General features: G+C 42.0%; 1 protein-coding gene across 1 annotated transcript in view; it reads right to left on the reverse strand.

The window, feature by feature from the left end:
* Positions 1–25,958, reverse strand: part of LOC131064457 (DNA-directed RNA polymerase V subunit 1) — a 223,899-nt gene that overhangs the window by 39,460 nt on the left and 158,481 nt on the right. The window contains exon 20 of the mRNA XM_057998604.2: positions 12,413–12,527. Coding sequence (XP_057854587.2) covers positions 12,413–12,527 — 115 coding nt within the window. The remainder of the gene's footprint in view (positions 1–12,412; positions 12,528–25,958) is intronic.

Genomic DNA, 25,958 nt, shown 5'->3' on the forward strand with positions numbered 1-25,958 from the left:
ATGTAAAAGTACCATCTTGAAGTTATTTTACTCTTTCCAAAGAATATCATTTCTAAAGAGAAAAAAGAACATTGAAGATCATGGGCACCTCACTAAGGTGAAAGCATTTCATCATAAAATTTCTCTCCAGTTCCATCCTAAAAGCTCATTGAAGATCATGGGCACATTTATATATTGGAATCATAGCCATCACTTTGAAATCCTCAATATAGTGATTGGTCTTTTCAGGGGGAATGTATAGGACACTACCTAGTGGCTAAATCCTAGATGTAAGAGCTAATAGGCATAATACCTTTAGGCATTATATGCTCCAAATTCAAATCATTGCTTGGCCTTAGGTGATGCCATTGAGGGGGAGTGTGCATTTCAATGACACCACCTAGTGGGTAAATTCTAGTTTTAAATCCTACAGGTAGGCATAAGTAAGTCTTAATAGGTATGAAATAAGACCTATATAGGCCTTAATAAATCCTTTAAGCCTACAAGTAGGCATATGTAAGTCCCTTTTTCTTTAAATACTGCAGGCAGGCATTAGTAAAGTCCTACAAGCACATTTGTGCTCAAGTCCTACGAGCATATTGTAATTCTTCTCCTTGTAAATCTTCCACTTGTAAAAGTATTACATTAAGACCTACATGCACATTTGTATTAAGCCCTACGAGCATATTGTAATTCTTCTCCTTGTAAATCTTCTATTTGTAAAAGTATTCCATTAAGTCCTACACGCACATTTGTATTAAGCCCTACGAGCATATTTGTATTAAGTCCTATGGGCACTATGTAATGAACCTGGGGAGAGGCTAATTTGAGGAGACCACAACTCTAATATAATTTTTTATAAGACCTCATGGCATCATTTTAAAACACTGGAATTATAATTATGACAAGATGACTTTCATGTAGTCTGAAATGCATGATCTTCATGTTGGCATATATTTGTATCTCTGTATATCAAAGCCAAAGAATACCTACATTACTAGGGTATTTCATTTTATTTTTTATGGAAATTGACATTTGATCCCCTATTAACATTAAGGGGGAGTGTTGGAACATAATGTCATTAGAGGTCACATCCTTGTAACATTAATAATCGAAATATGGGCAGAGACAACTGAAGCAATAGTAATTGAAAACAAATAATACGTCTGTCTTCTTTTCTTTCTCAATCAAATACTTTTTATATATAGAGGATTTGCATATCCTATAATATTGGAACCATCGTAAAATGACTCCCTAATATTATTGAGTTGTTTCAACCATAAATGAAAAAAACTGCAAAAAATCATTTTTAACTCTCAATCTTTCACAAGTCATTTATGGCAGCAATTTAATTTGCAAGCGATTTTTTCAAAAAATCGAGGAGACTTATTGGAAAATATCACAAAAAATTGGGAGAAAAACTCAAATAACTCTATGGTAATGATTTCTTGGGTTTTCTTTTAGAGGTTTGATTTCTTTTTTGGTATATGATATGTATTTAATTCTCACTTTGATTTATATATGATGGAAATCAGTAACATGTTCTACAAATTCAGTGTATGTGTGTTTTTCAAGAATATTTTCAGAATTATATATTTTCAAATGTTCAATAAATTTCCTGAGTTTTTGCCGATTTTTTCTCTATGTTTTGCGGAGTAAGAGTTTTTCATCTTTGGTTTCAACTACCCAAACAAACAACCAAACAGTGTTGACTAATAATAATATTAACTTGTTTCTCAACAACTTAATATTATGACACTTATAACACTAATTTAAATACTCACATAAACTCTAATTTCTAGCACCTATGTGAACACTAATTCCCATTAAGTTGTTTCTCAACAACTTAATATTATGACACTTATAACACTAATTTAAATACTCACATAAACTCTAATTTCTAGCACCTATGTGAGCACTAATTTCCAACACCCCCTCTTAGTGTGAACATGGGGTGAAAGTACAACACAACACTTGATGACCAAACACAGTAGCTCACCAAACACGATAAGATAAGAGTAGGGACATACACATCTACTCATGTCAAGAAATAGTGAAACTAGCCTCACTATGCTTGGTATACTTTCATCCAAGGCTAGGGGCAAACGCGTCTACCCATGGAACAAGGGATAAGGACAACACACCTACCCAAGGTATTACATCAAGTTAGGATAAGGACAAACACATCTATCCAACATCAAAGTCAAGAACATGGACACACATCTACTCAAAACAATTATGATTGGGGACACACACTTCCAATCATAATTACCCAATAACTGTGACTGGGTACAAACACTTCCAATCACATACACCATAGATTGTGAATGGAGACAAACACATCCATTCACAAACAACCAACAATAGTGATTGGGGACATACACATCCAATCACAAATACAATCTTTGAGAACCAAGTCCTCATCACGTATGCAGCTACCATTATAAATCATTGCCACTAATGATATGAGACGATCGCCGCTACCACCTGGAAACTGATCCAGGCTTTAGTCTTTTTGGCACAAAGTTTTTTCTCACTAAAGCAATTCCACGACCCTGTCGCTAGTGATTGACAAGAGGTCGTTGAATGTCCTCCATCGTCCTATGCCTCCGAACTCCAGTGAGTTTGCTACTTACCAAATTTGGCTTTGAGGCTCAATTTTATAATGCCCCCCTCAATATGAACATTGCATATAAGCGATAACGTATCCAATGATAATTGAGGCAATTATAAATGACAACTCTTTTTTTATTGACATATTGTTGATGAGACAACAATTATGGACTCATAAAAAAAAATGGACCCTAATCTAGATGAAATGATATAACTAGAATTTGATATAAAACAAGACAACTAGAACACCCTTTAACTGACCTAATTTGACCCTTCCTCTTATAAACGAATTGCAAGACAAGTCTTCGCAAGACCAATGATATCAAATCCCTTCTCAATAGAAGGCCGATGAACCATCAAAATAAGGAGCCGCAAATAATTTAAATGCTGGCCAATCTGAAAATGCTTTGCAAAGATATTTTTTGTACTGGCCAAGAAAAATGAAGGCCTCCAAAATGGACTCCACCAAAATATATGCCAACTTATAAGGTTCACCATCCAATGCAAATGATGCCCAATCTAGGTAATGGATCAATAAACCACCAACTTGTCGGTTTGCATTAATAATAATAATAATAATAAGCTCTATGCTGCCAAATGAAGGAAGGAAGCTTGCAGATGTCGCTCCACAACACTCCCAATAGGATAGACACTAGTAAGGGCAAAAGCTGATAAAACAACGCTGCCAAAATTTGTATAGTTTGCCAACAGTGATGCAAGCTCCCACAAACGACACCCTATCCAAAACAAAGTCATTGATTGGAAGATGATGCCGGCTGATTTAAGTAATAGCCGAGCAAATATGCCAAACCAATTAGGTTATGCAAGGAGTGTCAAGGTCGATAGCAGATCAAGGCACAAAATCCTGATTCAACATCAAATACTTCCGACCAATAATTGATCATGTGAAAGATCAAATTGCTGATGCAGACCAAACACCGGCCAAACACGAACATTGAAACCCTAAACTTTGTGCTAATCCTCAAGCTGATAGGGGCTAATACCAATAATAAATGCTAATGCCACTATTAAACCACGAGAGCACGCAATGAATGAGCCCGATCCAATGAAACTCAAATTCCAACAATGTCATGACTCGATCATGGAAAATGCTCTGCACATAATATGGGAGATGACCAATAAGGGTTACAACATTCTGCAAATCAATTAACTTGACTAATGAACTCACTTAGCTGTTTGATCTGAGATTACAAACACGTCGCTTCACAAAATACTACTGAAGTAAGAAACATGAACACAATGAGTACAACCTGTGATTGCCACATGACGATTTGGTAGACAAATCAAATCGGCAAACATATGGTTGAAAATTAAAAAAATTGCACTAGGCATAACTTTGAACTCGGTAATGCATAAATCGCACAACTCGTATAAGCATGAATTAAGATTGGCATATCACATAGCATCATATAAACAACAAAACCAACATAAACTTGTAATCATAGCATCATGATCATACCATCATAGCGTCATATACATCAAGTTTAATAATCAAATGGATTCTCTAATTCAACAAAATCATTATTCTCATCCTCCTCATCATTGACATTGACATTAGATGAACCAATACCAATGCCACTTGCACTATAAGTTTGCCCACTATCTGAGTCATCAAATGCAACAAGCTAAGAAGCAGAAGCATCCAAATCAGCATGCTCTGGCTCTATATCCCACATCTTTGTTTCCCCTTGCTTGCAGTCATGTTGCTTGTGTGAAAGAAGACGTAGGTTGGAATGCACATATACTAAATTCTCCGCTCTTTTTGATTGCAATCTATTGCACTTTACTAAGTGGATGAAAGAGTATGTGCTCCAAATTCTTTCTGATGCAGATGAACTAGCAACCTATGAAGACAAACTAAACTATAAATAAAACTTGTGATAAAATTTAATTAATTAAACTTACTTATGATAATAAAACTTTGACAACGAGGGGTTGTAGGTTTTGGAAGCACGTGCCATGGAAGTACCACCAGCTATGAGCAACCTTCATGAATCTATGACAAAGAGCATCAACACTTAGACCATTTCCATTTGCAAATTCTATAACCTCACTTGTAATAATATCTCACAAATCATCATCAGGGTAGAGTCTAAGGAATGCTGCCTTGTACCCATTAGATACTTCTAAATCTCTCCATGCTGCAAGCCTTCCTGGTTGATCAAGAAATTGATTGCTATAGTACTTTGGTGTCAAGGCATAAGGCAAGAAGATGCAAAGGAGTGGTCATCTTATTCCACCTTTCTACAACAATTGCTTCCACTTGTTTGAAGAATTTCTCCTCGAGGTCTTGCTCTCTTGCATTTATAATGCACTTCATTTTTTCAAGCATTGAGTCAATGCCATCATAAATCTCACCAATGCAAGGCCATTCCATGTCAATGTAGCGAATCATGCTCATAATGAGCTCCGTGAAACTAAGGATATATGTCACAAGATTCCACCATGAGTCATCCAATATCCTAACCCTACAATATCCTAACCCTAATTCTTGCTACCCTCTCACTGCTGCTCTGCTTCCATATAGCCCAATTTTGGTTGATCACCATATTGCAAAGTGCCACTTTAACTTTCACAAGTCATCTCAAGACAATTGTGTTTGATGCAAAACGGGTCTCAGCAATCTATAACACAAATTATGCCAAAATGATTAATAAATAAAGCCAAACTTAAAAGAAGAATACACATCATAGCTTACACAATGAGATTATGAACATTGAAAATAAAAATTTAAAAAATAATAAATGTAAAATTAAATTATTATTTCACTTACCTTCAATAGCTCCAAACTCGAAAAGGATCTAAAAATCCCTTGAGAGATGTGGTGGTTTGTGATGAACATCTGGATGTCCTTAGCCTCTGCATACACTTGTTTGCTCCATTCAATTTTATTCCCAATCTTGTGTAGCATAAGATTGAGTGAATGGATTGCATAAGGTGTCCAAAAGATGTGATGATAGCGTTCCTAAACCAACAAACCAGCAATTGTACAATATTTGCATTGTTCGTTATGACTTAAAGAACATTGTAGGGTCCGTCTTTTACTTGCCCCTCACAATCCATCTTGAGAATATTTGCAATAAATTGGCCATCTTTTACTTGCCCCTCACAATCCACAGCTTTTAAAAACATTACCCCTTTAGGGGACATCGCTATGACATTGATCAAGGGACGAATCTGAAACAATTGATACACCTGTCTCAACACATGAATCCCTTGTGGGCTTCAATGCATCTTCAACCCCCTTCACCTCTCTTTCCAATAAGGTTCCATGTACCTTCTCATAACCTGGGCCCTTATACCCTCTTGGAGCTTCATTAACACTTTTCAACATTTTTTTCCAATATGGGGAGCGAACAACATTGAAAGCCAACCTATTTGCATATATGCATCTTGCTACATCTTGGTCGACAATGTCTCAACTCTCCTTTTGAAATATGGTTTCTAAAGGCCCCTTTGATCTTTTGCATGTATGGGTGCTTCATTTTCAGGCTCAGTTGTGGAAAAGAAGGGGTGGATTTCTACTACAACATTGGGATTAGATGCGGGTTGCATTCCCTGTGTGTTTTTTTTGGAGCAGTTTGATTTAATCTACGGGCTTCTCTCTTCTACTACTTCATGCTCCCTAATATATTTCAACACCATATCATCTGGTATAGGCACACCATCTTTTCCAGGGCATCGCCTCTTTCTGGTATTCCACACAAATGGCCTAGCACCCAAAAATATGAACTATTACGTTCTTTACCACATCCTTGGCGTTTCCAACCGAATCCCCCACCTCCTGGAAGCAGTCGTATAATGTCAACATACTTCCATAGGGGAGAATTTGGATAATTTATTTGTTTTGATTGTTCATTTGTGCATATGGAGGAAGAGGTAGATGCCATTCTAGTTCCTATGGCAAGAAATATAAACACATTCAAAACTAAGAACAAAATAATGAAAATCAAATAATGTTTCATGTTCGACAATTTGTGAAACAAGAAAGTTGATGAAAATGTTCAAAAACCTACCTCTTTCAGCCAATGGGAGCTTGCAAATGTGTGGAAATGATGCTGCAACACTTGTTGAAGCTTCAAAAATCAGTCTTCAACTCCTCCTATTTGATGTTGGAAGCCAAACTTTCTTCAACCTGCTAGCAAAAAACTAATGTTTGCAACACAAATGAGGAGAAATGATCCAACTTTATGTTTTAAAACTCACTTATAGGGTTTTATTTTTATTTTTTAATTGGTGGATTTGAAAATTTTATGCAAAAAAAAAAAATCATATTTTGGGCCGCTGGACACCGGAGTTCGACCTAGGTTCGTTGTGGTATGAACCAGCCCTCCACAATCACGAATCTTGGCCGGATCCACAGGCAAACTGGACCAAGACCCAAACCAAGACTAGACCAGACTAGTACTAGGGGGCGAACCTTGCAACTTAGCAAATAATGGATCACCAAAGATATAATACGCAGCCAACAAGAAATTCAACTAATAAAGAAAATGCCACTGCAATAGGTATCACCTCAAATCTGCACAAACAAAAGAATTAGCTCGAGGAAAGATGTGCTACAATATTCATGACACTTAATATTCCAATATTCCCTCCTCATCGCTAAATAATTGGTGCAGAAGATAACTCTAATGATAAAAGAATCAACTCATTATCATTGAGGAAAATGCACAAAAAGGCACAGAAATGATCTTGCTCTAATACCATATTGATTTCCAAAGAGAGAGAGCGCACAAAACAATAATAATATGATCTGATATTTCACTCTCTTCGTCCATTGTTCATTCAATATACTACATACTTATAGGAGTTTTGATTCCTACATTATAGATACCACTCTGAATTATATGAGTTGTTTCAACAACCCAAAAAAACAACCAAACAATGTGACAAATAATACTATTAAGTTGTTTCTCAACAACTTAATATTATGACACTTATTCATAACACTAATCTAAATACTCACATAAACTCTAATTTCTAACACCTATGTGAACACTAATTCCCAACAATTTATATATAAGGTTCTAATATAAGGTTGTAAAATCTTATATATTATATGATTTATAAGTATATCCCAATTGCAATAATTATGCTCTAATAACTATTAGATTATAATTATTTGTGAACGTTATTGAAAAAGTGTGACTAGTGAACTCAGCCTTCCTCCTATATTTAAGGAGGTTCTCTCTCATTTGAAAGGTGTGTAAATTTGGAGCTTTGTGGTGAATTGTATCACCATGCACAAGAGATATTATTGGCCATGTGTAAGTATTGGAGGAGTGTCCCCGCTTCAAGTCCTATATTTTGCAAGTGTTTTAATAAAATAATGCTTTATGAGGTTTTTTACCTGAAAAGGTTTCCCATGTATATCTTGTGTAATGTGTTATTTTATGGTTGTATGATTCTAATTGCATTTATTTTATATCTTGTTTATAATGATTAGCATCCTAAGATCCTAATTTCTAACAAGTATGCAGAGCCCTGTCAATAGTGTTTTGAGTGGCATACAGGGTCCTTCAAAAACAATCAAGGAATCTGCAAAATCACACAATGGAAGTTGAACTTCGTTTCAAACAGACATGTGGCATGAAAATGACCTTTCAGTTCCCACAACCATAGTTTTAAAACTCGTGGACTCGCCACGAACTCGCGAGTCCATGGGAGCAAGTCTTTCAGATGGACTCGCGTGACCCAGAAAAAAAGTCATGCAAGCTTTAAAATTGAGTTTTTTTAAAATTTATTGCTTTCATTTGGCATAACTGAGGAAGTGAAAAATAAAAGAAAAATAACACCCGACACCTTTATAAAATAATAAAAGTCTTTTTGGCCTCGCGATGCCCCTTGACCCCAACTTGGGGGCGCTCCCCCAAACCCCCATCGAAAAATATAGGGGGAAACTGCGCTAATGGAAGTAGGGAAAATTTAACCTCCGATTCTGATTAGGCTCCATATAACAGCATAATTAGCATTGAAGAAATCTTGGTATTATACATTTTAGAGTTGAAAGTTTGAAACTATGAGTATGTGACATGTGTAATGTTTAAATTATGGCTCTTATGTTCTCTAAATGCATTAATTTCTTTATGTTTTTTTGTAAAACTACGGTTTTTCTTTTTGTCGAGTCCTTGCCGAGTCTTTCACGAGTCTTTCACGAGTCCAAGTCCGAGTCCGAGTCCAAATTTTTGCTTTGCCGAGTCCAAGGTGAGTCCGAGATTTTCAACTATGCCCACAACTATGGGATAAAATCAAAAATCACTACATCAGCATAAAAAAAAATGCTTATTTCTGCAGAGTTGGCAGAAGTTGAGCTGAAGCGTTGCAAGTGTGAGAGTTGAAGCTAAGAGAGAGAACAAGGTGGCTCTTAGGCATAGTTGGGCTTGTAAAATGGGGTAGAATGTAATTTACTAATTTCCTTGAGGTTTTTCCAAATCCAAATTCACTAATATTCATTCATGGTTCATGACCATTGGGTTCCGTGTAACTTGCAGAAGCTTTCATGTATTCCCCTGTAATGTACCCTTCTCAATGATGTGCATTCAGTGGTCCATTGGCCTATTCTGGAGACCCGTAGGCTATTTGGAAAGGAGAATTAGGGTTTCCTATTTTCTAGGAAGTTTCTTTGGTGTTTTCAGGGGGTATATGTGGGAGTTTGACAGTTTGGATTCTAGATTCCTTCTGGGTTTTCAGAGAGCTTCAGGATGGTTTGACATGCATCTGCATCAGGTGACTTTTTCCTGACTTACTATTTTTAGTAAGTGCGACGGCTGCTCAAAATGTGGTTAAAATCACTTTGGAAACACTTACTATTTTTAGCAGTATGCTATTTTTAGTAAGTACTATTTTTAGCAGGATGTCAGCTGGCCTATTCAGATGGCTATTTCCGGCAAGTCAGTTTGAGCAGTTGGTCTTCCAGCATTTTTTGGTGCTATTCTTGGCAAGGATTCTGCAGCTTAGCTCAGATGACTATTTTTGGCAGTTCAGTTCAGAGCCCCAACTCAGTTCAGTTTTGGTGATTTCCAGCACTTCAATCTCCGACTCAATTTGGCAATAATCAATATTTGAGGAGAAGGTATTTTAATATATTAATACCTTAGGCATGAGGTATTAATATTTGATTATTTTATGGATGGACGACTTAGGAAGGGAGAAAATATTAATTTTATCCCAAGTCTATTTGGGCGAAATTTGCATGACTTCAAGGGGTTCGTCATGGTGTTAATAAGTAAATTATAACTCAAGGCAAATGGGGCGATTTTCTAAGTATATTGCGTTAGTAATATTTTTTTATTTGGAAGTCATAGTTGGGCGCCCACTTTACACTTTATTTTATGACACTTATATTTATTAAAAAGGGCGATTTTGGGTGAATGTGAATTGGGCGAACTTGTGCAAGGAAATGAAATGAAATGAAATGAAATGCTAAATGTGGATGAAATGGAATGGCATTTGGTTTGGGCATATTTGGAGTGCATTTGAATTTGAATTTGGTTGGCAAAAAGTTATAAATAAGTGACTTGGGCTCTCATTTTGGTATCGAGAGAAAATATATTGTTATGCTATCGGAATGACTCCAGACATTCTTCGAGGGTGAATACCTCCTAGATCCTTCCTTCCGGTTTCGAGTGTGAGACATCACTCCTAGCTGTGGCGCGTAGTTGTGAGATTTTTGGTGATTTTTGGGTGTGTTGGTGAAGATTTGTGTGCTGCTGGTTTTTTGGTGTTGTTGGTGTGTGCCAGCTGAAAGTGTATTTTGCTCGTAGCTACCTGTGTGTTGAATGCATCATTCTGGGTGAGGGCTCGTTGGAAGCGTACCGGAGAGACGATAAGTCTCGTATATTGGCGTGGCATTTGGAGAACTCTCCAATTTTTAGTTGCAAATCGAACTATTCAGCAAAAACGCCATTTCCAAAATTGCATTGGGATGCGTGCATTATTGTTGGTGCTCTTCAGTGCAGTTTCGAGGTATTGTTTTGTTTGCTTATGTCATACGCTTCATTTGCTTCTGATTTGGCATGATTCTATGGGGTTTTGAGTGAGTTACAAGCAATTTAGTGGGTTTCGGGATGGCTGGTTTTGCGTTTTCCTTGTATTTGATTTCAGAACAGCAAGTAGTATTATTGGTTAGAATGTGTTAGCGAATTCATAAGATATGTACTTCACTCTACCTCCTTTCACATTTCTATCATTGTAAGAATTGCTTCAATAGTACTGACCAATTCATTCTATGTTGTATTTCCCGTTGAACAAGTGGAAAAGGATGGCTCAGCCGCCTGTATGTTTGTAATTCAGTTTTGTCCTCCCACTGAGCAAGTGGTTGAGTGATATTGTCCTCCAGCTGAGATATGCGGTTGAGTGATAGTTTCATTTAAAAGTCCTCCCGCTGCATAAGCGGTAGAGTGATTTGGTTCTATTATGCTTTGTTGCCTTGGCTGGTTTACCGCCAAGTTTGTGTTCTTCATCCCGCTGAAAAGTGGAAGGGGCTGGCTTGCCGCCCAGTTTTGTAATTGCATTATAATTTCCAGCGGATTAGAAAGCTAACGAACCCCTTGTCACCATATGCTCTCACCTTCCCACATTGGGCTCTTGGTGATCAGAAAGTGGAAGGGTTACCTTTCATTGGCATTGGAATTATATTTCCTAACTTTAACGGGTGCATTGTAATGTTGCTGTGATTGTAACTGGAAACAAATTGAAAAAAATTGTTGGGGATATTACATCCCCTCTAGCAAATCTGATATTCTTGAGGGAGAATTTATGAACTTATTTGTGGCGGAGTCGCAATCAAACCTAGACAAGTTTAGTTCCCAATAGATCTTCTATTAAATTGAAAATAGGAGACCAATCTTACATAAATCATATTTGTTTAGAAGCCAAGGACCTCCATCAAAGACCCTCCCTCGTTCTGGATGAGATGAGAAGATGGTTGGAAAATAGCTTCTCGGTTTCTTTAAAATTCAATCACATTGGTGGTGTACAAGTTGGTTCCAGTCCAGAGTTTTTGTTCTTTCGACCAATGAAAGGCCCTATAAATCTACCTATGAGAGCTCTATTTATCAAGGTCTACAGTCTTCAATCCATTCAATTAATGCTAAATGAAAATAAAGGGTAGCCATCTTTAAGTACAATCCATTTTTTTATTTTTACATATTGCAGGAATGTGCTCAATTCAAAATGAAGGATATAACCTTATAGGTGAGTAGGCCATGCTGTACTCCCTGGAATGGAATATAAAAATGCTAATTAGTTAAGGATTTGGCATTGGTTGGATTTTTAATCGAAGTATGCTAGAAACAAGTTGCGTAGAATCATGGAAGAGATCAGTTTGTAATAAAAATGTAATGAAAAGAAAAGCACTTAATTTCTTTTGCCTCTTGACAGTAACTTCCAAACAGCACAGTTAAATGGAAAAAAAATTCAAGTATGGAACAGAATAGATACTTGCATGTGTTGTATGTGAAACTCTAAAATTCAATATTGCACCTTTAGTAAGAATGAAAACAGTGACAATGGAATTAGTCAATGACAAATCAAAGCCGTGGAATATCAAAAAATATAGCCCTGAACCAATCTATCATTTTGAATTTTAAAACCTCTACAAAATTTATAGCATTTTTTTGAAAAGACAACATTCTAATTCTTATCAACTATGAAAATTATTAATTTATTCTTATTAAAATAAGGAAACATAAACTAAATGCTTTTCCTGATAGTTAAATACTTTTCTACGTAGTTTTTAAGTTTAGATTTTTTTCCTTATGTTTATGATACAATGGAGCAAAGATCTGCCGCTTACCATTACATAGTCAATGCCACTCCCAATTTTCGCTTCCTTTTCAGGATGGTGACAAAGAACTTTTCCTGTTACTTCTTTTTCATCTTCAGTTGTTAATTTGTCTCCATCCTGATAGCTGTCATAATATAAGAAAATTCATATCAGTTTTTCAGTAAAAGCAATCTGAACACCATTCACTTTAAAAGAAAATGTTTTGCATTATTTATTACAACACATAATAAAAGTAAGTTATAAACAATATTGGGATATAAATTTTTGCTTTCCCAGTAAAATAAGTTCTAATTAACGTTCAATACCTTGGGAACTTTTCTCAAACACAGTTCTCAGAATTTTTCTTCCCATTTCTACATCCTTCTACCTTCATCAATCAACAACTCAGGGACACATCATCTCTCCTCTTTCTGTACTTCACCTTATAGCACTTTCAATTCCCAGCTCTATTGTTGTCTAGTTTGCATGGTCTTATTCACAATATTACTTTCTTTCTTTTTACAGATGCTTAATATGGCAAATGAACATATTTGCTAAAAAAACAAACTAGTTACGAAATAATTTAAACCAGGTACCAGTCCTAGTTTGGTACGCCTTTGGATATGGCCAAGGTGCACACCAAGGCATGGCAGTTCGTCTGTGGCGAAACCGGATGTTTGGCTGCCAGATTCATTTAAAAATTTGCAAAATATTTTTTTTTTTGAAGTCCAATACTTGGAAAAAGTGAAATGAAACCCTAAAAGTGAGTTTTAAACAATTAGGGAGGTTATATTTTCTCATTTCTTCTGCAAGCAACTGTTTTTTTTCTTGTATGTTGAGAAAAGTTTGGCTTCTAGCATCAAATAGGAATTAAAGATCAATTGTTGAATCTTGATCAAGTGTTGCAGCTCCATTGCCTGAAAGAGGGAAGTCTTTTTAAAAAAAATTCATCCATTTTTGTTTCACAGACATGAAACATGATTTATTTAGTTTACCTATTATTTTCCTGTCTTTTATTTTTGTTTTGAATGTGTTCATAAAATTTCTTGCCATAGGAACTAGAATGGCATCTAACTCTTCCTCCATAGGCACAAATGAACAACAAAAACACAAAACAGATCCAAATTCTCCTCTATGAAAATATGTTGATATTATACGACCACTTCCAGCAGGTGGGAGATTCAGTTGGAAATGCTAGCAATGTGATGTAGAACGTAATAGTTCATATTTTCAGGTGGCAGGCCATTTGTGTGGAACACCAAGAAGAGGCATCAAAAAATTGCGGTGTGCCTATACCACAAGAGACAGCATTAAATATAGTAGGGAGCATAAAGAAGCAGAAGAGATAGAAGCACGTAGATCAAATCAGCCCATTTAAGAAAAATCACAAGGAATGCATCCCTTGTTTAGTCCTAAATGTATAGTTGATGGCTAATCAGATAACACAGTATTCCCTGCACATGCCAAGCATTCATGGAACAAAACACTGTACCTTACAACATTTTATGCCAATGATAATAGATAGACCAGAAAGTTATATCTTTATTCCAATGTCCCGAATTGTTCATACATAATCCCCCCTGCCGAGGATCCAACCCAACAATATATAGACCCGACGGTTGACCAAGATGCCAACCGTCACCAACTCCCAACTATCCGACGGGAACCTCTCGGCAACAGCAAAACATAAACACACTTATAATTATTATTCGTACTGACATACGTATTTACCCCTAACATTAGCCCCCCCAAAAACGTAGTTGTCTTCCAGACGACTCAGACAAGAGAAAATGAAAAACATAGCTAAGACCGAGAAGAGGGAGGAGGCATCCCTGTAGTGGTCGCGGGAGGCAACTGCTCTCCGGCCTGGAGTTTCAGGTTCTTTTCTGCTACTAACTGTCATTCCCGAGCTTTCTTTACCATGTGAGCAGCTTCCATCAGCGTTTTATCTTTTTGTTCCAATTGGGAAGTGAGCTCCGCCACCTGGGCTGCCAATGCCTGTGCCTCCTTCTCCTGCATGCTACATCGGGCCTCACATGTAGTCATCTTCATTTCCATCTCCTTCCTCAAGCTCTTTTCAACTGTGGCCAACTCCGTCTGTTTCCTGCTTTCTTTTTCCAGGGTTACTATGTACATCTGTTGGGCCTCTTTCTCCGCTTGATGTTGCCGCATCTATAAGTACACCTCTCGAAAAGATCCCTCCATACTGCGGAAGGTGGTGCCTAAGGTGCCTGAGCCCCCTATCAAGCGCCTGTAGGTCCAGTTCTGAATCATCTCAGGTGTACTATTATCCGGCCATCCCTGCTGCTCAAGATGTTGTGTGAACTCCTCTTTGCACCCCTGAGCCATGAAATGGCACAGCTATGTAGCGTCCGCTAAATTACCGGCCTCCATCTGTCTAGTAAGCTGAGCCATGCCCCGTGCAACATTTGAGAGTCCTTGTAGCTCTGCCAGGAATCGTCTGAGTGAGCCTGCTGGGTCATTCGGATCAGGTAGTGTGATGTGGAGTCCGATGAGAGTCCCCTCCAGGCCACTGCTCCGCTCGTCCCTTCCCTGTTGCTCCTGATCAATAGGTCTTCCCTCATCTGGGACAGTAACCTCTATCTGGAGTCACGCCTGGCCCGATGGTCATGTTATGTGGTGCGGGGGAGGGGGGAAGGTGTGGGGCGAGTGCGAACTGTCCCAGCCATCCATCCAACGAAGCGTCTATATCCTCATCTGTCAGAGTATCCAAGGCTGCCTCTAAGTTAGCTCATGTCGTACCAATCTCTGCTGCCATCGTACCAGTCCCCGTTCCCGTCGTACTAGTTCCTACTGCCGCTGTACCGGTCTCTGCTGCCATCGTACCAGTTCCTACTTCCATCGTACCAGTTCCTGTTGTACCAGTTTCTGCTGCCACAGTGCAAGTTTTTGTACCAGTTTCTGCTGCCAGTACGGCTAAACTAATCTGTGGCAACGATACTCGTCGTTGTGCCGGCGGCTCCCCTTCTCCAATCTTCTAGAATAATACCCCCACGGGTCGTACATCTCCTACTAGGCTGGCGACTGCAAGCGCCTCTTGAGGTACCAAGTGTGTCGAGGCCAAATTTTGAGGGCATAAACTTTACCCTTGTGCTCTTCCATTGTGCCCGCAATCCCCCTTGTTGCTCTTCTTCTTCATCTTCTTCCTGCTGGCACGACTCTGTTTCCTCCCCCTCTACGGTGGTGTGTTCCGATAGATGGAATCCTTCATCCCCACTTTCCGTTTCTTCCGCTTCCTCGGACTCCTCGGCACTGCTTACCTCTTCCACTTCCATAGATGTGTCTAGCTTCCTCCTCTTCCGTGTGGGCTGCGCTGTGTCGCCAAGGATGTCCAGGTGAATGTAGTAGTACATAGTGGGTTTATTTGGTTCGACCCGTCCGTGAGGTTCAAACGTCCCCCAATCCTCTGGTGGTACCTATAGGCGTACTACATCTAGGAACAAGCTGATGGCATGATGGCACTTGTAGAATGCATTGTGCTCTAATCTCAGGAAGTCGTGAAGGGGTTCTGCCAGGAGTTGCCCCCAATTGCACACTTTCCCGCATCTGATCCCGTTCATTAACCCAATCATCCATATGGCGATATCTGAGGCCCGGTTGGCCCCTGTCAGGCGGCTTTTAACCAGGTCCATCAACATCCTCCACTCTCCTGGTGCAATAAAACTACGCTTCATTCCTCTGCTGTCGACCCAAACGCTCTTCCACTGTTCTTCTGTGAGGTTGTCTCGGCACACCAGGTCTATCAACCATTTTTTCTTTTCTCTAGTAAGGTTTTTGGTTGGTTTGGCAGCAGTTGCTCCTTTATCTAGTATGCCAAATACACGCCTAAAATCCTCAGGTTTGAATGAAACCCGCACTGTGTGCCCTTGAAACTGGATGACTGAAGCTCGTTCGTGAGGGTTATACCTGGATACCATGGTCCGTAGGACTGGCTCGAACTCTTTAATGTTAAATATGGGCATTTGCACAGCGTGGTCAACCTGTGCTTTTTTAAGCGATTCCTTCATCACATGGTCTGGAGGGTTTTCCTCCCACGAGGTACGGCATTCACTGCCAGTCACACTCTCGAATGCTACGTTTGCGACTGTGAGTTCCTTTGAGTCCTTCGTTGCCTTCAGTCTGCTCCTAGTTTTCCTGCTACTGGCAGGCTCTGTGGCAGTCATGGTTGTACTGCAACTGCCTTTCTCTGCCCTTCTGCCCATACCCCTTCCTGAGTCGGTATTATAACCGCCTGACAGATTGTCTCACCAGTTGGTGCAGCCCATTGTGTCACTTTTCGCTTCCTTGTTGTACGGCCTCCTTATTTGTCCTGCTCAAAGCCTACTGTACAGATATCTCTGCCTGTCCACCTGGTACCTTACGCCGTAAGGATCTCCCTATTTGTCTGACTGATGTCATACGCCGTACGGACTTCACCTTATGGGTGGGGTTGATGCTAGTTGTCGTACGGATGTTGCTGGCCGTACGGATGGTATTGGCCGTACGGATACTGTTGGTCGTACGAATGCCTCTGTCTGTCTAGCAACTGTCGCTGCTTGTTGCCGTACGGATATCTCTGTTGTCGCTGTTGATTGTCGTATGGGTCTCTTTGCTCTGTACATCCTGGCGGAAATGGGTCGTACACCGTACGGTGGGGGACTACCTTCGGAGGCTATGGACATACGGTAGCTCCGTACGTCGTACGGTACTACCAGTTGGTAATGCCTTGCTTCTCCTAAGTCGTACTTGTACGACAGTTGGTTTGCTTTTCCTGGTCCAATTCCAGTCCCTGTATGTCGTACATCGTACGGAGCCTGTGTATCGTGCCTGCGCTCCCCTTCCGATGAGTTTGTATACCGTACGGTATGACCTCTGCGTTGCACTGTGGACTCTTTCCTGCACGTTGTACGTCGTACGGTATAGCCTTCAGATTTTTGTGCCCTCTTGATCGTTCACACCATGCACTATGCGGAATTGTCCCCTCTTGTGTATCCGTAAACGTACTCCTGACTGTTGTCTCTGTCCTTGCAATATTCCCCTGATCCGTATGGTGTACTAATTCCCTTCATATGCCCAGTCTTGTCTGTCTGTCGGGTCCATCATCCTGCATTGTGTCTAATGAGGCTTTGTGGGCGTTTTTATAAGCTTTTCCCTTCGCCAGAATTAGGGTTAGGTAAAAATGCCTTATAAATTTAATATAAAATAATTGTTTCTTCAGCAGTCTTACTTTTTCCCTATTATTTTTACTTCTACTTGCCTGGTTTTTTAATTTGTTCCTACCTGCTGATTGAGTTTCGAATATGCTTTTTTCCAGTACCTCTCTTCCTCACCCTTCCAAGCCCCTAGTTTTTCTAGTCGTCTTGTTTCTTTCATCTGGCACAGCTTTTTCAATATTAGCTTCCACGCCTTTAATTTGTCCAGGTACCTCTTGGCCTGATTGTGCTCTCTAGTTGCCCTCCTGCAAGTCCCTGGCCAGTTTACTATATTTGTTTTTCCAGTTGCAAGGTTCCCCTGTCTCCTTTGTTTCCATCTGGTTGGCCTATTACTTTGCTTTTTACTCCCTTCCTTCCTTGGTTCAACATTCCTCATCTTATCCTCCTTCCATTTCTTGTTTAGTTCCCATTTGGAGTCTCCCTCCTTATTGTTCCTCCTCTTCACTCCTGGTGTATTGTTGGGTGTCCTCATTTTTATTTCTGAGTCATGTAACCAAGTACACACATGTGGTAGTCTTCTGTAGCATTCTTGGGCGCAGCAGGTCCCTACGTATTCTAGGTCCCATATTTTGTCCACCAGTGGTGCGGGTCCCACACCCTTGTAGCGATCGTCAATGTACCGGTCCCCGTATTGGTGGTACCATTTTACTCTTTCTTCGTCGATTTCCGGTGGTCCAGCCAGGTTGGGAATCACCCGATATAATGAGTTAGGTTCGGCTTTCACCTCGCCTGCTCCGGATGCGATGACAAATAGATCCTCTGTCTTCAGTACCACTTTTAAACATGGTCCTAGGGTTGGGGCGTATTGGTGGTACCATTTTACTCTTTCTTCGTCGATTTCCGGTGGTCCAGCCAGGTTGGGAATCACCCGATATAATGAGTTAGGTTCGGCTTTCACCTCGCCTGCTCCGGATGCGATGACAAATAGATCCTCTGTCTTCAGTACCACTTTTAAACATGGTCCTAGGGTTGCCCCATATACTTCCAGGTTGAGTTCATCCTCTAGGTCTCCCGGCTCCCCTTCTTTAAGCAGGTTCTCAGTTTTCCTCCGAGCTTATGCTTCTTCGTCAATGTCATATGCCACGTATCCCTCCCGAGCTCCTTCGTATGGCGCCCGTTTTTTCCAATATCCTGAGACCCGTACCCACACAGCTGGGTCTCTGAAATACGCATTCGTGAGATGTTTGTGAATCCTGGGAACTGCTACACCTTCCACCCTTTTTGGTACAAGTCGTTCTTCCATGGCCGATAAGGGTTTTGCCCAGTCTTCATCCCTTCGATAGGGTTCCTCTTGTACTACCGGGTCTTCCTTGATCTCCTTGTCTTGACCAATGGTCCAATGTCCTCTCGTGGCATATCCTAGCATGTTGATCCTAATCACAAGTTTATTTCTTTCCCTGTAGATTTTTAACTTGGAACCGTTCACGGGGTCCCTGATCGGATTGTTATCCAGAGTTGCGAGTTTCACTAATCTGTTACTGCCGACCTCTCTGATTTTATAGGGCCCGAGCCAACGGACTTTGAACTTCCCTGGTCGGAGTTCGTTCCAACCATTATACTTCAAAACTAACTATCCCGGTCAGAAGTTGGCTTTCCGCAGATGCTGGTCGTGCCAATGCTTTCGCCGACGTCGTGCCACCTCAATCGCCCATTGTGCCATCAGTCTCCGTTCATCCATCTTTACCAACCCATCCAGCCTTGCATTCATGCTTTTGGTGTCCCCTAATCGATTTTCTACCGCCACCCGAAGGCTTGGCACAGTGTACTCGGCTGGTACCACTGCCTCCTGCCCATACATGAGTTGGAACGGTGTATGCCCGGTAGTGACTTTGTATGTTGTACGGTAGGCCCATAGCACGACTGGTAGTCTTTCCTCCCAGTCCTCTTGTTCCACTCCACATGACTGGTAAATTATTGATACCAGCACTTTGTTGGTTGCCAGGGCCTGCCCATTAGCGCGGGGATAGTACGAGCTGGATAGGTTATGGAATATTTTTAATTCCACGGTCATGGTACGGATTACCTGGTTGACGAAGTGCACTCCACTGTCACTAGTGATTCGAAGTGGTATCTCGTACCTAGTGACAATTTGTTCGTACAAGAACCGTGTCGTACTCAAAGTTGTGTTATCGGGCAAGGCCCTAGCTTCTCCCCACTTAGTGAGGTATTCTGTGGCTACCACAATGTACTTGCACCGGTGTAGGCTACTTGGTTTCAGAGGTCCCACAAAGTCCAAACCCCATCGTTCGAATAGTTCTTGTGGCTGGGAAGGAAAGAGAGGCATGAAGTCCCTCTTGAGGGGTTTTCCAGCTCGTTGACAGGTGTCGCATCCGGTCACCCACGCTCGGGCGTCCGTGTGTACAGTTGGCCACCATAGCCCTGCCAGAATCACTTTCCTGGCGGTTGCATCTGGTCCCATATGTCCACCTGCCAATCCGTCGTGTGCCTCCTTTAGTACACCGCGAACTTCCTCCTCCATGACACACCTCCTCAAGATTTGGTCGGGGCCCATCTTATATAGAAGTCCATTAATTAGTTGGAAGGTTTTACTCTTCAGTGCCAATTTCCTCCGTTCCCCTGAAGGCATCTCACTTGGAAATGTGGAAGTAGATAGGTACTGCCCTATCTTTTCATACCAGGTTGGTAGTATTGCAATTTAGAACAAGTGTGCATCTGGAAAGTCTTCGTTTACTCCCTCGCCCGGTTCTCTTGATCTAATCATTGATAGCTGATCCGCAATCACATGGGACTTCCCTGGCCGTACGACAATGGTGAAGGTGAATTCTTGTAAAAGTTGTAGCCACCGACTTACCCTCCCTTGGATGATTGGTTTATTCACTAGGTACATTAGTGCCTGGTGGTCCACATAAAATGTGAACGGTGTGGCCAACAAGTAGTGTCGGAACTTCTGAACTGCATACACCATCCCTAGTGCCTCTCATTCCGTTGTGCTATAGTTCGTTTCTGCTTTTGATATGAGTCGACTTGCGAAGAAGACGGAATGGTCTAGACCTTGTGCCCCTACTTGGCCGAGGGTAGCACCAATTGCAAAGTTGGAGGCGTCCACGTGCACAAGAAATTCCTTGTTCCAATCCGGGTATACTAATATCAGTGCACTCACTAGTCGGTTTTTTAATTCCGTGAAAGCTTCTTCTTGCTCCGTACCCCATACAAACGGCTCACCTTTCCTTGTCAGCTTATCCAATGACCACAACACCTGCGCAAAGCCCTTGATGAACCTCCGGTAATAGCCTATGTGACCGAGGAATGATTTCATCCCTGTTACGTTCATTGGACTTTCCATGTTAACAATCACTCCCATCTTATCTGGGTCTGTCTTCAATCCTTCCTTACAAACAATGTGGCCCAGGAGTTTCCCTTGTGGTACCATAAATCTGCACTTCTTCGGGTTCAGTGCTAGCCTAGCCTTCCAACATCGTTCCATGCACTCTCCCAATGCCTTCAAATGGATACCCTGATCGCTGAAAATCGACCAGCCATCCAGGAATGCTCTGAAATTCCCTACCGACATCTTGTCAAAAATGTGCAAAATTATTCGCTAGAAGGTCGCAGGCGCGTTGCATAGCCCGAAGGGCATGAGGTTATAGGCGTACACTCCTTCCTCCACCACAAATGTAGTCTTCAGCTTACTTCCTCCGCGATACTTATCCGGTTGTACCCGGAGAATCCATCCAGGAATGTGTACATCTCGTGCCCGACGACTTCTTCCAGAATACTGTCAGTGAATGGGATTGGGAATGGGTCTTTTATAGTTACTGCATTTAGGTACCTGAAGTCCATGCATATTCTTATCTGATTAGCTTCTTTTTTAAGGGAGATGACTATTGGGGAGACCCAGTCACTTGTCTCCACTTTGAATATAATCCCCGCTTCTAGCATTTTGTTGATCTCTTCATTGACTATGGCTGCGTAGTTTTTGTTCATCCTATACGGTCTCCTTCGTACCAGTTGGGCTCCTGGCACAAGGGTTATGCGATGCACGCACAGCTCTGGCAGTACTCCTTTCAAGTCTTTGTAGGTCCAGGCGAAGACATTTTTATATTCCAGGAATATCTTGAAAGCAGCTGCCTTCTGTACCGGGTTCCAGTCATCTCCTGCTAGTATCATCTGAGGTACTGCTTCGTTGCCTAGATTAATCCTCTCCACATCTCGTTCCTCGTACTTGATGTGTTTACCCCTTTCAAACTAGTGTGCTGACATGTTATCCACTCTTGCCATTCCTTCTTGATATCTACCATACCTGGGGGAAAGGATTGTTCCTCCGACCCCCCGCTAGATTCTCCCAACTCACATATTTGTAGCATGTGACATTCCGGATGGAAGACCTCATAGTCCTCCATTTGCCAATGAAAAAGTCCTGCCATCGAACTGACTCCATCCTCCGAACATCTGTCCAACTCCAGCACTCGTCCGTCAGGCTCTTTCCTGCCTCTGCCTCCTTCAGAGCCCCACTCCCATCTATTGGAATCCTCTGAATTGGAGTCTGATGACGCGAGCTCTTCGCTGACAGACTGGTTCCTGTGATCAATTACATACTTATGACCATCACTCTCGATTGAGAGTGTATTCCTTTTCCAGTTGTGATTAGCTTTGGCCATGATCAGCCACCCCCTTCATAGAAGAGCATCGTACGATTTCCTTTCCAACGGAATGACTACAAAATCCAGGAGGAACTGTTGCATCCCAATTACCACCTTTTGTGCCATGAGGGTGCCGAGGGGTTTGATACCGTATTGGTCGGCACCAACTAGGTGGAAGGTTGGTGGCCAGAGGGTAGGCTTCGCCAAGTTCCCTCCGGTAGTACGTTGACTCCGAACCCGCCATCAACAATGGTGTTAGTAAGCTTCTGCCCCATTATATCCATCTCTACTACTGCTGGTTTCCGCCCAGCGCCCACCGCGAGAAGCATAGGATTCATGGCATCTGTACTAGGTTCCTTCACTGGGTCTGTACTACATGGGTCCGCCACCGTCTGGTGTTCCTGTCCAGGGGTAGTGTCCATGGTTACATTTGTCAAAGCCATCCTTATCTGTGGCATGGTCTACAGAAGGTCGTACACCCGTACGGGTATTGTGGTTTGTAACATCTACTTGATGATAGTTTTTTCTGGTTCCGGCCGGATCGGCGTATCGGTGGCCAGGTGCGAGGCACTTCGTTCTCCAGCCATCGCCCGCTGGATATCTGCCCTTGCCTCCTAAAGTCTTTCTTTTTCTGTGCGAGGGTTCGGGTACATGGCTTTCTTGTTTTGCAACCTTGTGATTGCCAGTACGTCTTCCTTTGATCCCTCTACATCGAGCATGTTCAACCCTTTTTGCTTTGGACAATCTATGTCCTCGTGATTCCCTGGACCACACCATCTGCACAACAAACTTCCTACCTCACCTCCGTTTTGGCATTCTCGAGCAAAGTGACCCCATTCGTTGCACTTCCTGCACTGAATCATGGGTCGCCCCTTCCCGTCGTATTGAATTCTGCTCCTTGGAGTGTTATTATTGGATTTGTTGTTCCCCTGCCGATTGTTTCTGTATCCTCCGGGTGAGGCGTCAGGGTTTGTTGTTGGCATTGGAGGTGTTGCTGGTGGTGTGGTTTGGTCGGGTTGGGCTTAGAGCACTTGTGTGCTCCGTGCCTTCAAGTTGTACGGGCATTCCTTGGTGGAATGTCCTGTTATTTAGCAGATGTCACAGAAGACTTTTCGGGGACAACCTCCTTTAGTGTGCCCTTCGGTCTTGCAGTCAGTACACCATAGTTCTTTTGCTTCCCTACCACTCTCTTTGTCACCTTTTAACTCCTTCATCATCCTCATCATATCTTTGCGGAGTGCTTGCACTGTTTTTGATCCTCCGTTGTTGTCGTCGTCTGTACTGTCACCATCGCTGCTCCGTCGCTTCCCTCGGGATGTCTTGCTTTCACTTTCAATATCCATGGCGCGATTGTATGCTTCATCGTACGATGGCGGAGGTACTACTTTCATCGTCCTCCTTAGGGATGGTACCAATCCTTCCACGAACCACCGCTTCTTGAGGCCATCTATCGGCTGGTTCTCCATTTTATTCAGTAGTTCCCTCAACCGTCTGTTATATGCGCGTACACTTTCGTTTTTCCTTGTTTGGTGTTGTAAATTTCCGCCACAATCCCGTTGTCATCCTGTAGGAGTTTGAATTCTTCCCCAAAGGCCTTCTTCAGATTGCTCTGGGATGTTTTATGTTGCGCATCAAGGTCTGTGTACTAGTCAATAGCTATTCCTCGCAAAGTGGCTGGAAATGCCTTCACCCAGTAGTCCCGGTCGTCCTGGCCATTTGCTTTCCAGATGGTGACGCATGTCTTGCAATGCCGTACGGGATCCTCTGATCCGTCGCCCATGAATTTTGGAAGTTTTTGTTTCTCCGGAGTGTGTGCCATCGTTCTTTTCTGTGCGGTTTTATGTATTGCTTGGAAATGGCTATATGTCGGGAAGGTACTATGTGTCCGAGTGGTGTCGTACGCTCCTGGTCTGGTTGGGTCCCTGCCAACCGGACTTTGGTCACCTTCACTTCTATAGTCCCTCCTTCCCAGGGTTTCCGGATCCGATCTTCCTATTTTGATGCCCTCTGACAAGGACAAGTTTTTAATGCTGGACAATGTTGCTTGGAAAATAGTGGCAATTTCCTCGTGCAGGTCTCGTACCGCCTCCTCTCCTTGTTCGGAAAATTCCGATTGGGTGCTTTGTGATTCGGTTCCAGAGTCTTCTTCACTTGACGTCGAGTGTGGGGCCTGGTCGGCGAGATCTTCCTCCGCTACGTCTGGAAGTGGCAGGTTCTTGGCGACCTCGGCCAACTCCTTCCACGTACATGGTTTTTGCCTCTCCCGACTACGACTCCGACTCACACTCCGACTTCTGTTGTGTTTCTCCAGACTCCTTGAGTCGGCAACCTCTCTTAGTCGTCGTCTCCTGTTGGCCTGTTCTTTTATACGAAGGGATCGTCGTACAGTTCCCTTGTTTACTCCTTCGGTAGCAGTGGTACGTCTGTCTTTGTTCGGTCGTAGGGGCATCAAGTGCCAGAGGTACGGCGCTGACTGGCCTCCCTCTCCTCTTCCTCCCTACGACTCCGTTCCTCGTACTGTCGGAGAACTTGTTGCCGCCGAAGTTCCTTTGCTGTTTCTTCTCTTTGGTTTTGTTGTGTAATCAAGTTTCTGGCAAGTAACCTTGGAATGCTCCCGAGGAGGTCAAAGACTGGGGTGCTGACAGTGAGTTCACCATGTACCGTGCCTTCCGAGATGGCTCTCTCCTGAGCCTCTCACTGCATGTACTGCGTGACCGACACGTCCCACAACTCTAGCAAGTCCGTCGTCAACTGATCCTCACGTTCCTCTTCCGCGGTATTCTCCTCGTATGTGTCGCTGTCCACGACAATTAATTGTTGGTCGAACGGCCGGCCCATTAATTGCTTCCGCCTGCCGCCATAGTTATCTCCAAGTTCGTTCAGGCAACGGTGCCAAAATGTTTAGTCCTAAATGTATAGTTGATGGCTAATCAGATAACACAGTATTCCCTGCACATGCCAAGCATTCATGGAACAAAACACTGTACCTTACAACATTTTATGCCAATGATAATAGATAGACCAGAAAGTTATATCTTTATTCCAATGTCCCAAGTTGTTCATACATAATCCCCCCTGCCGAGGTTCCAACCCAACAATATATAGACCCGACGGCTGGCATCTTGGCCAACCGTCACCAACTCCCAACTACCCGATAGGAACCTCTCAGCAACAGCAAAACATAAACACACTTATAATTATTATTCGTACTGACATACGTATTTACCCCTAACATCCGTCGTCTAATCCCAATATTACGGCAAAAGGCCACCCATAATTAACCATAGCTGAGCCTGAAAGTGAAGCATCCATCGTTCACAAAAGATCAAAGGGACCTTTGGAAAGTGTATTCATAATGAGAGTCAAGACATTGCCAACCAAGATTTAGCAAGATGTATATATGCAAATGGGTTGGCTTTCAATGTTGTTAGGCCCCCATATTAGAAAAAAGATGTTGAAAATTGTTAATGAAGCTCCAAGAGGGTCTAAGGGCCCAGGTTATGAGAAGGTACGCAACACCTTGTTAGAAAGATAGGTCAAGAGGGTTGAAGATGCATTGAAGCCCATAAGGGATTCATCGACTGAGACAGGTGTATCCATTGTTTCAGATGGATGGAAAGATTCAAAAAATTGTCCCATAATCAATGTCATAGCGGTGTCCCATAACGAGGCAATGTTTTTGAAAGCCGTGGATTGTAAGGGGCAGGCAAAAGATGGGCAATTTATTGCCGATATTTTCATCTCTGCCATTGAGACAGTGGG

Source organism: Cryptomeria japonica, chromosome 2 (genome assembly GCF_030272615.1).
Source record: "Cryptomeria japonica chromosome 2, Sugi_1.0, whole genome shotgun sequence".
NCBI classification, from domain to species: domain Eukaryota; kingdom Viridiplantae; phylum Streptophyta; class Pinopsida; order Cupressales; family Cupressaceae; genus Cryptomeria; species Cryptomeria japonica.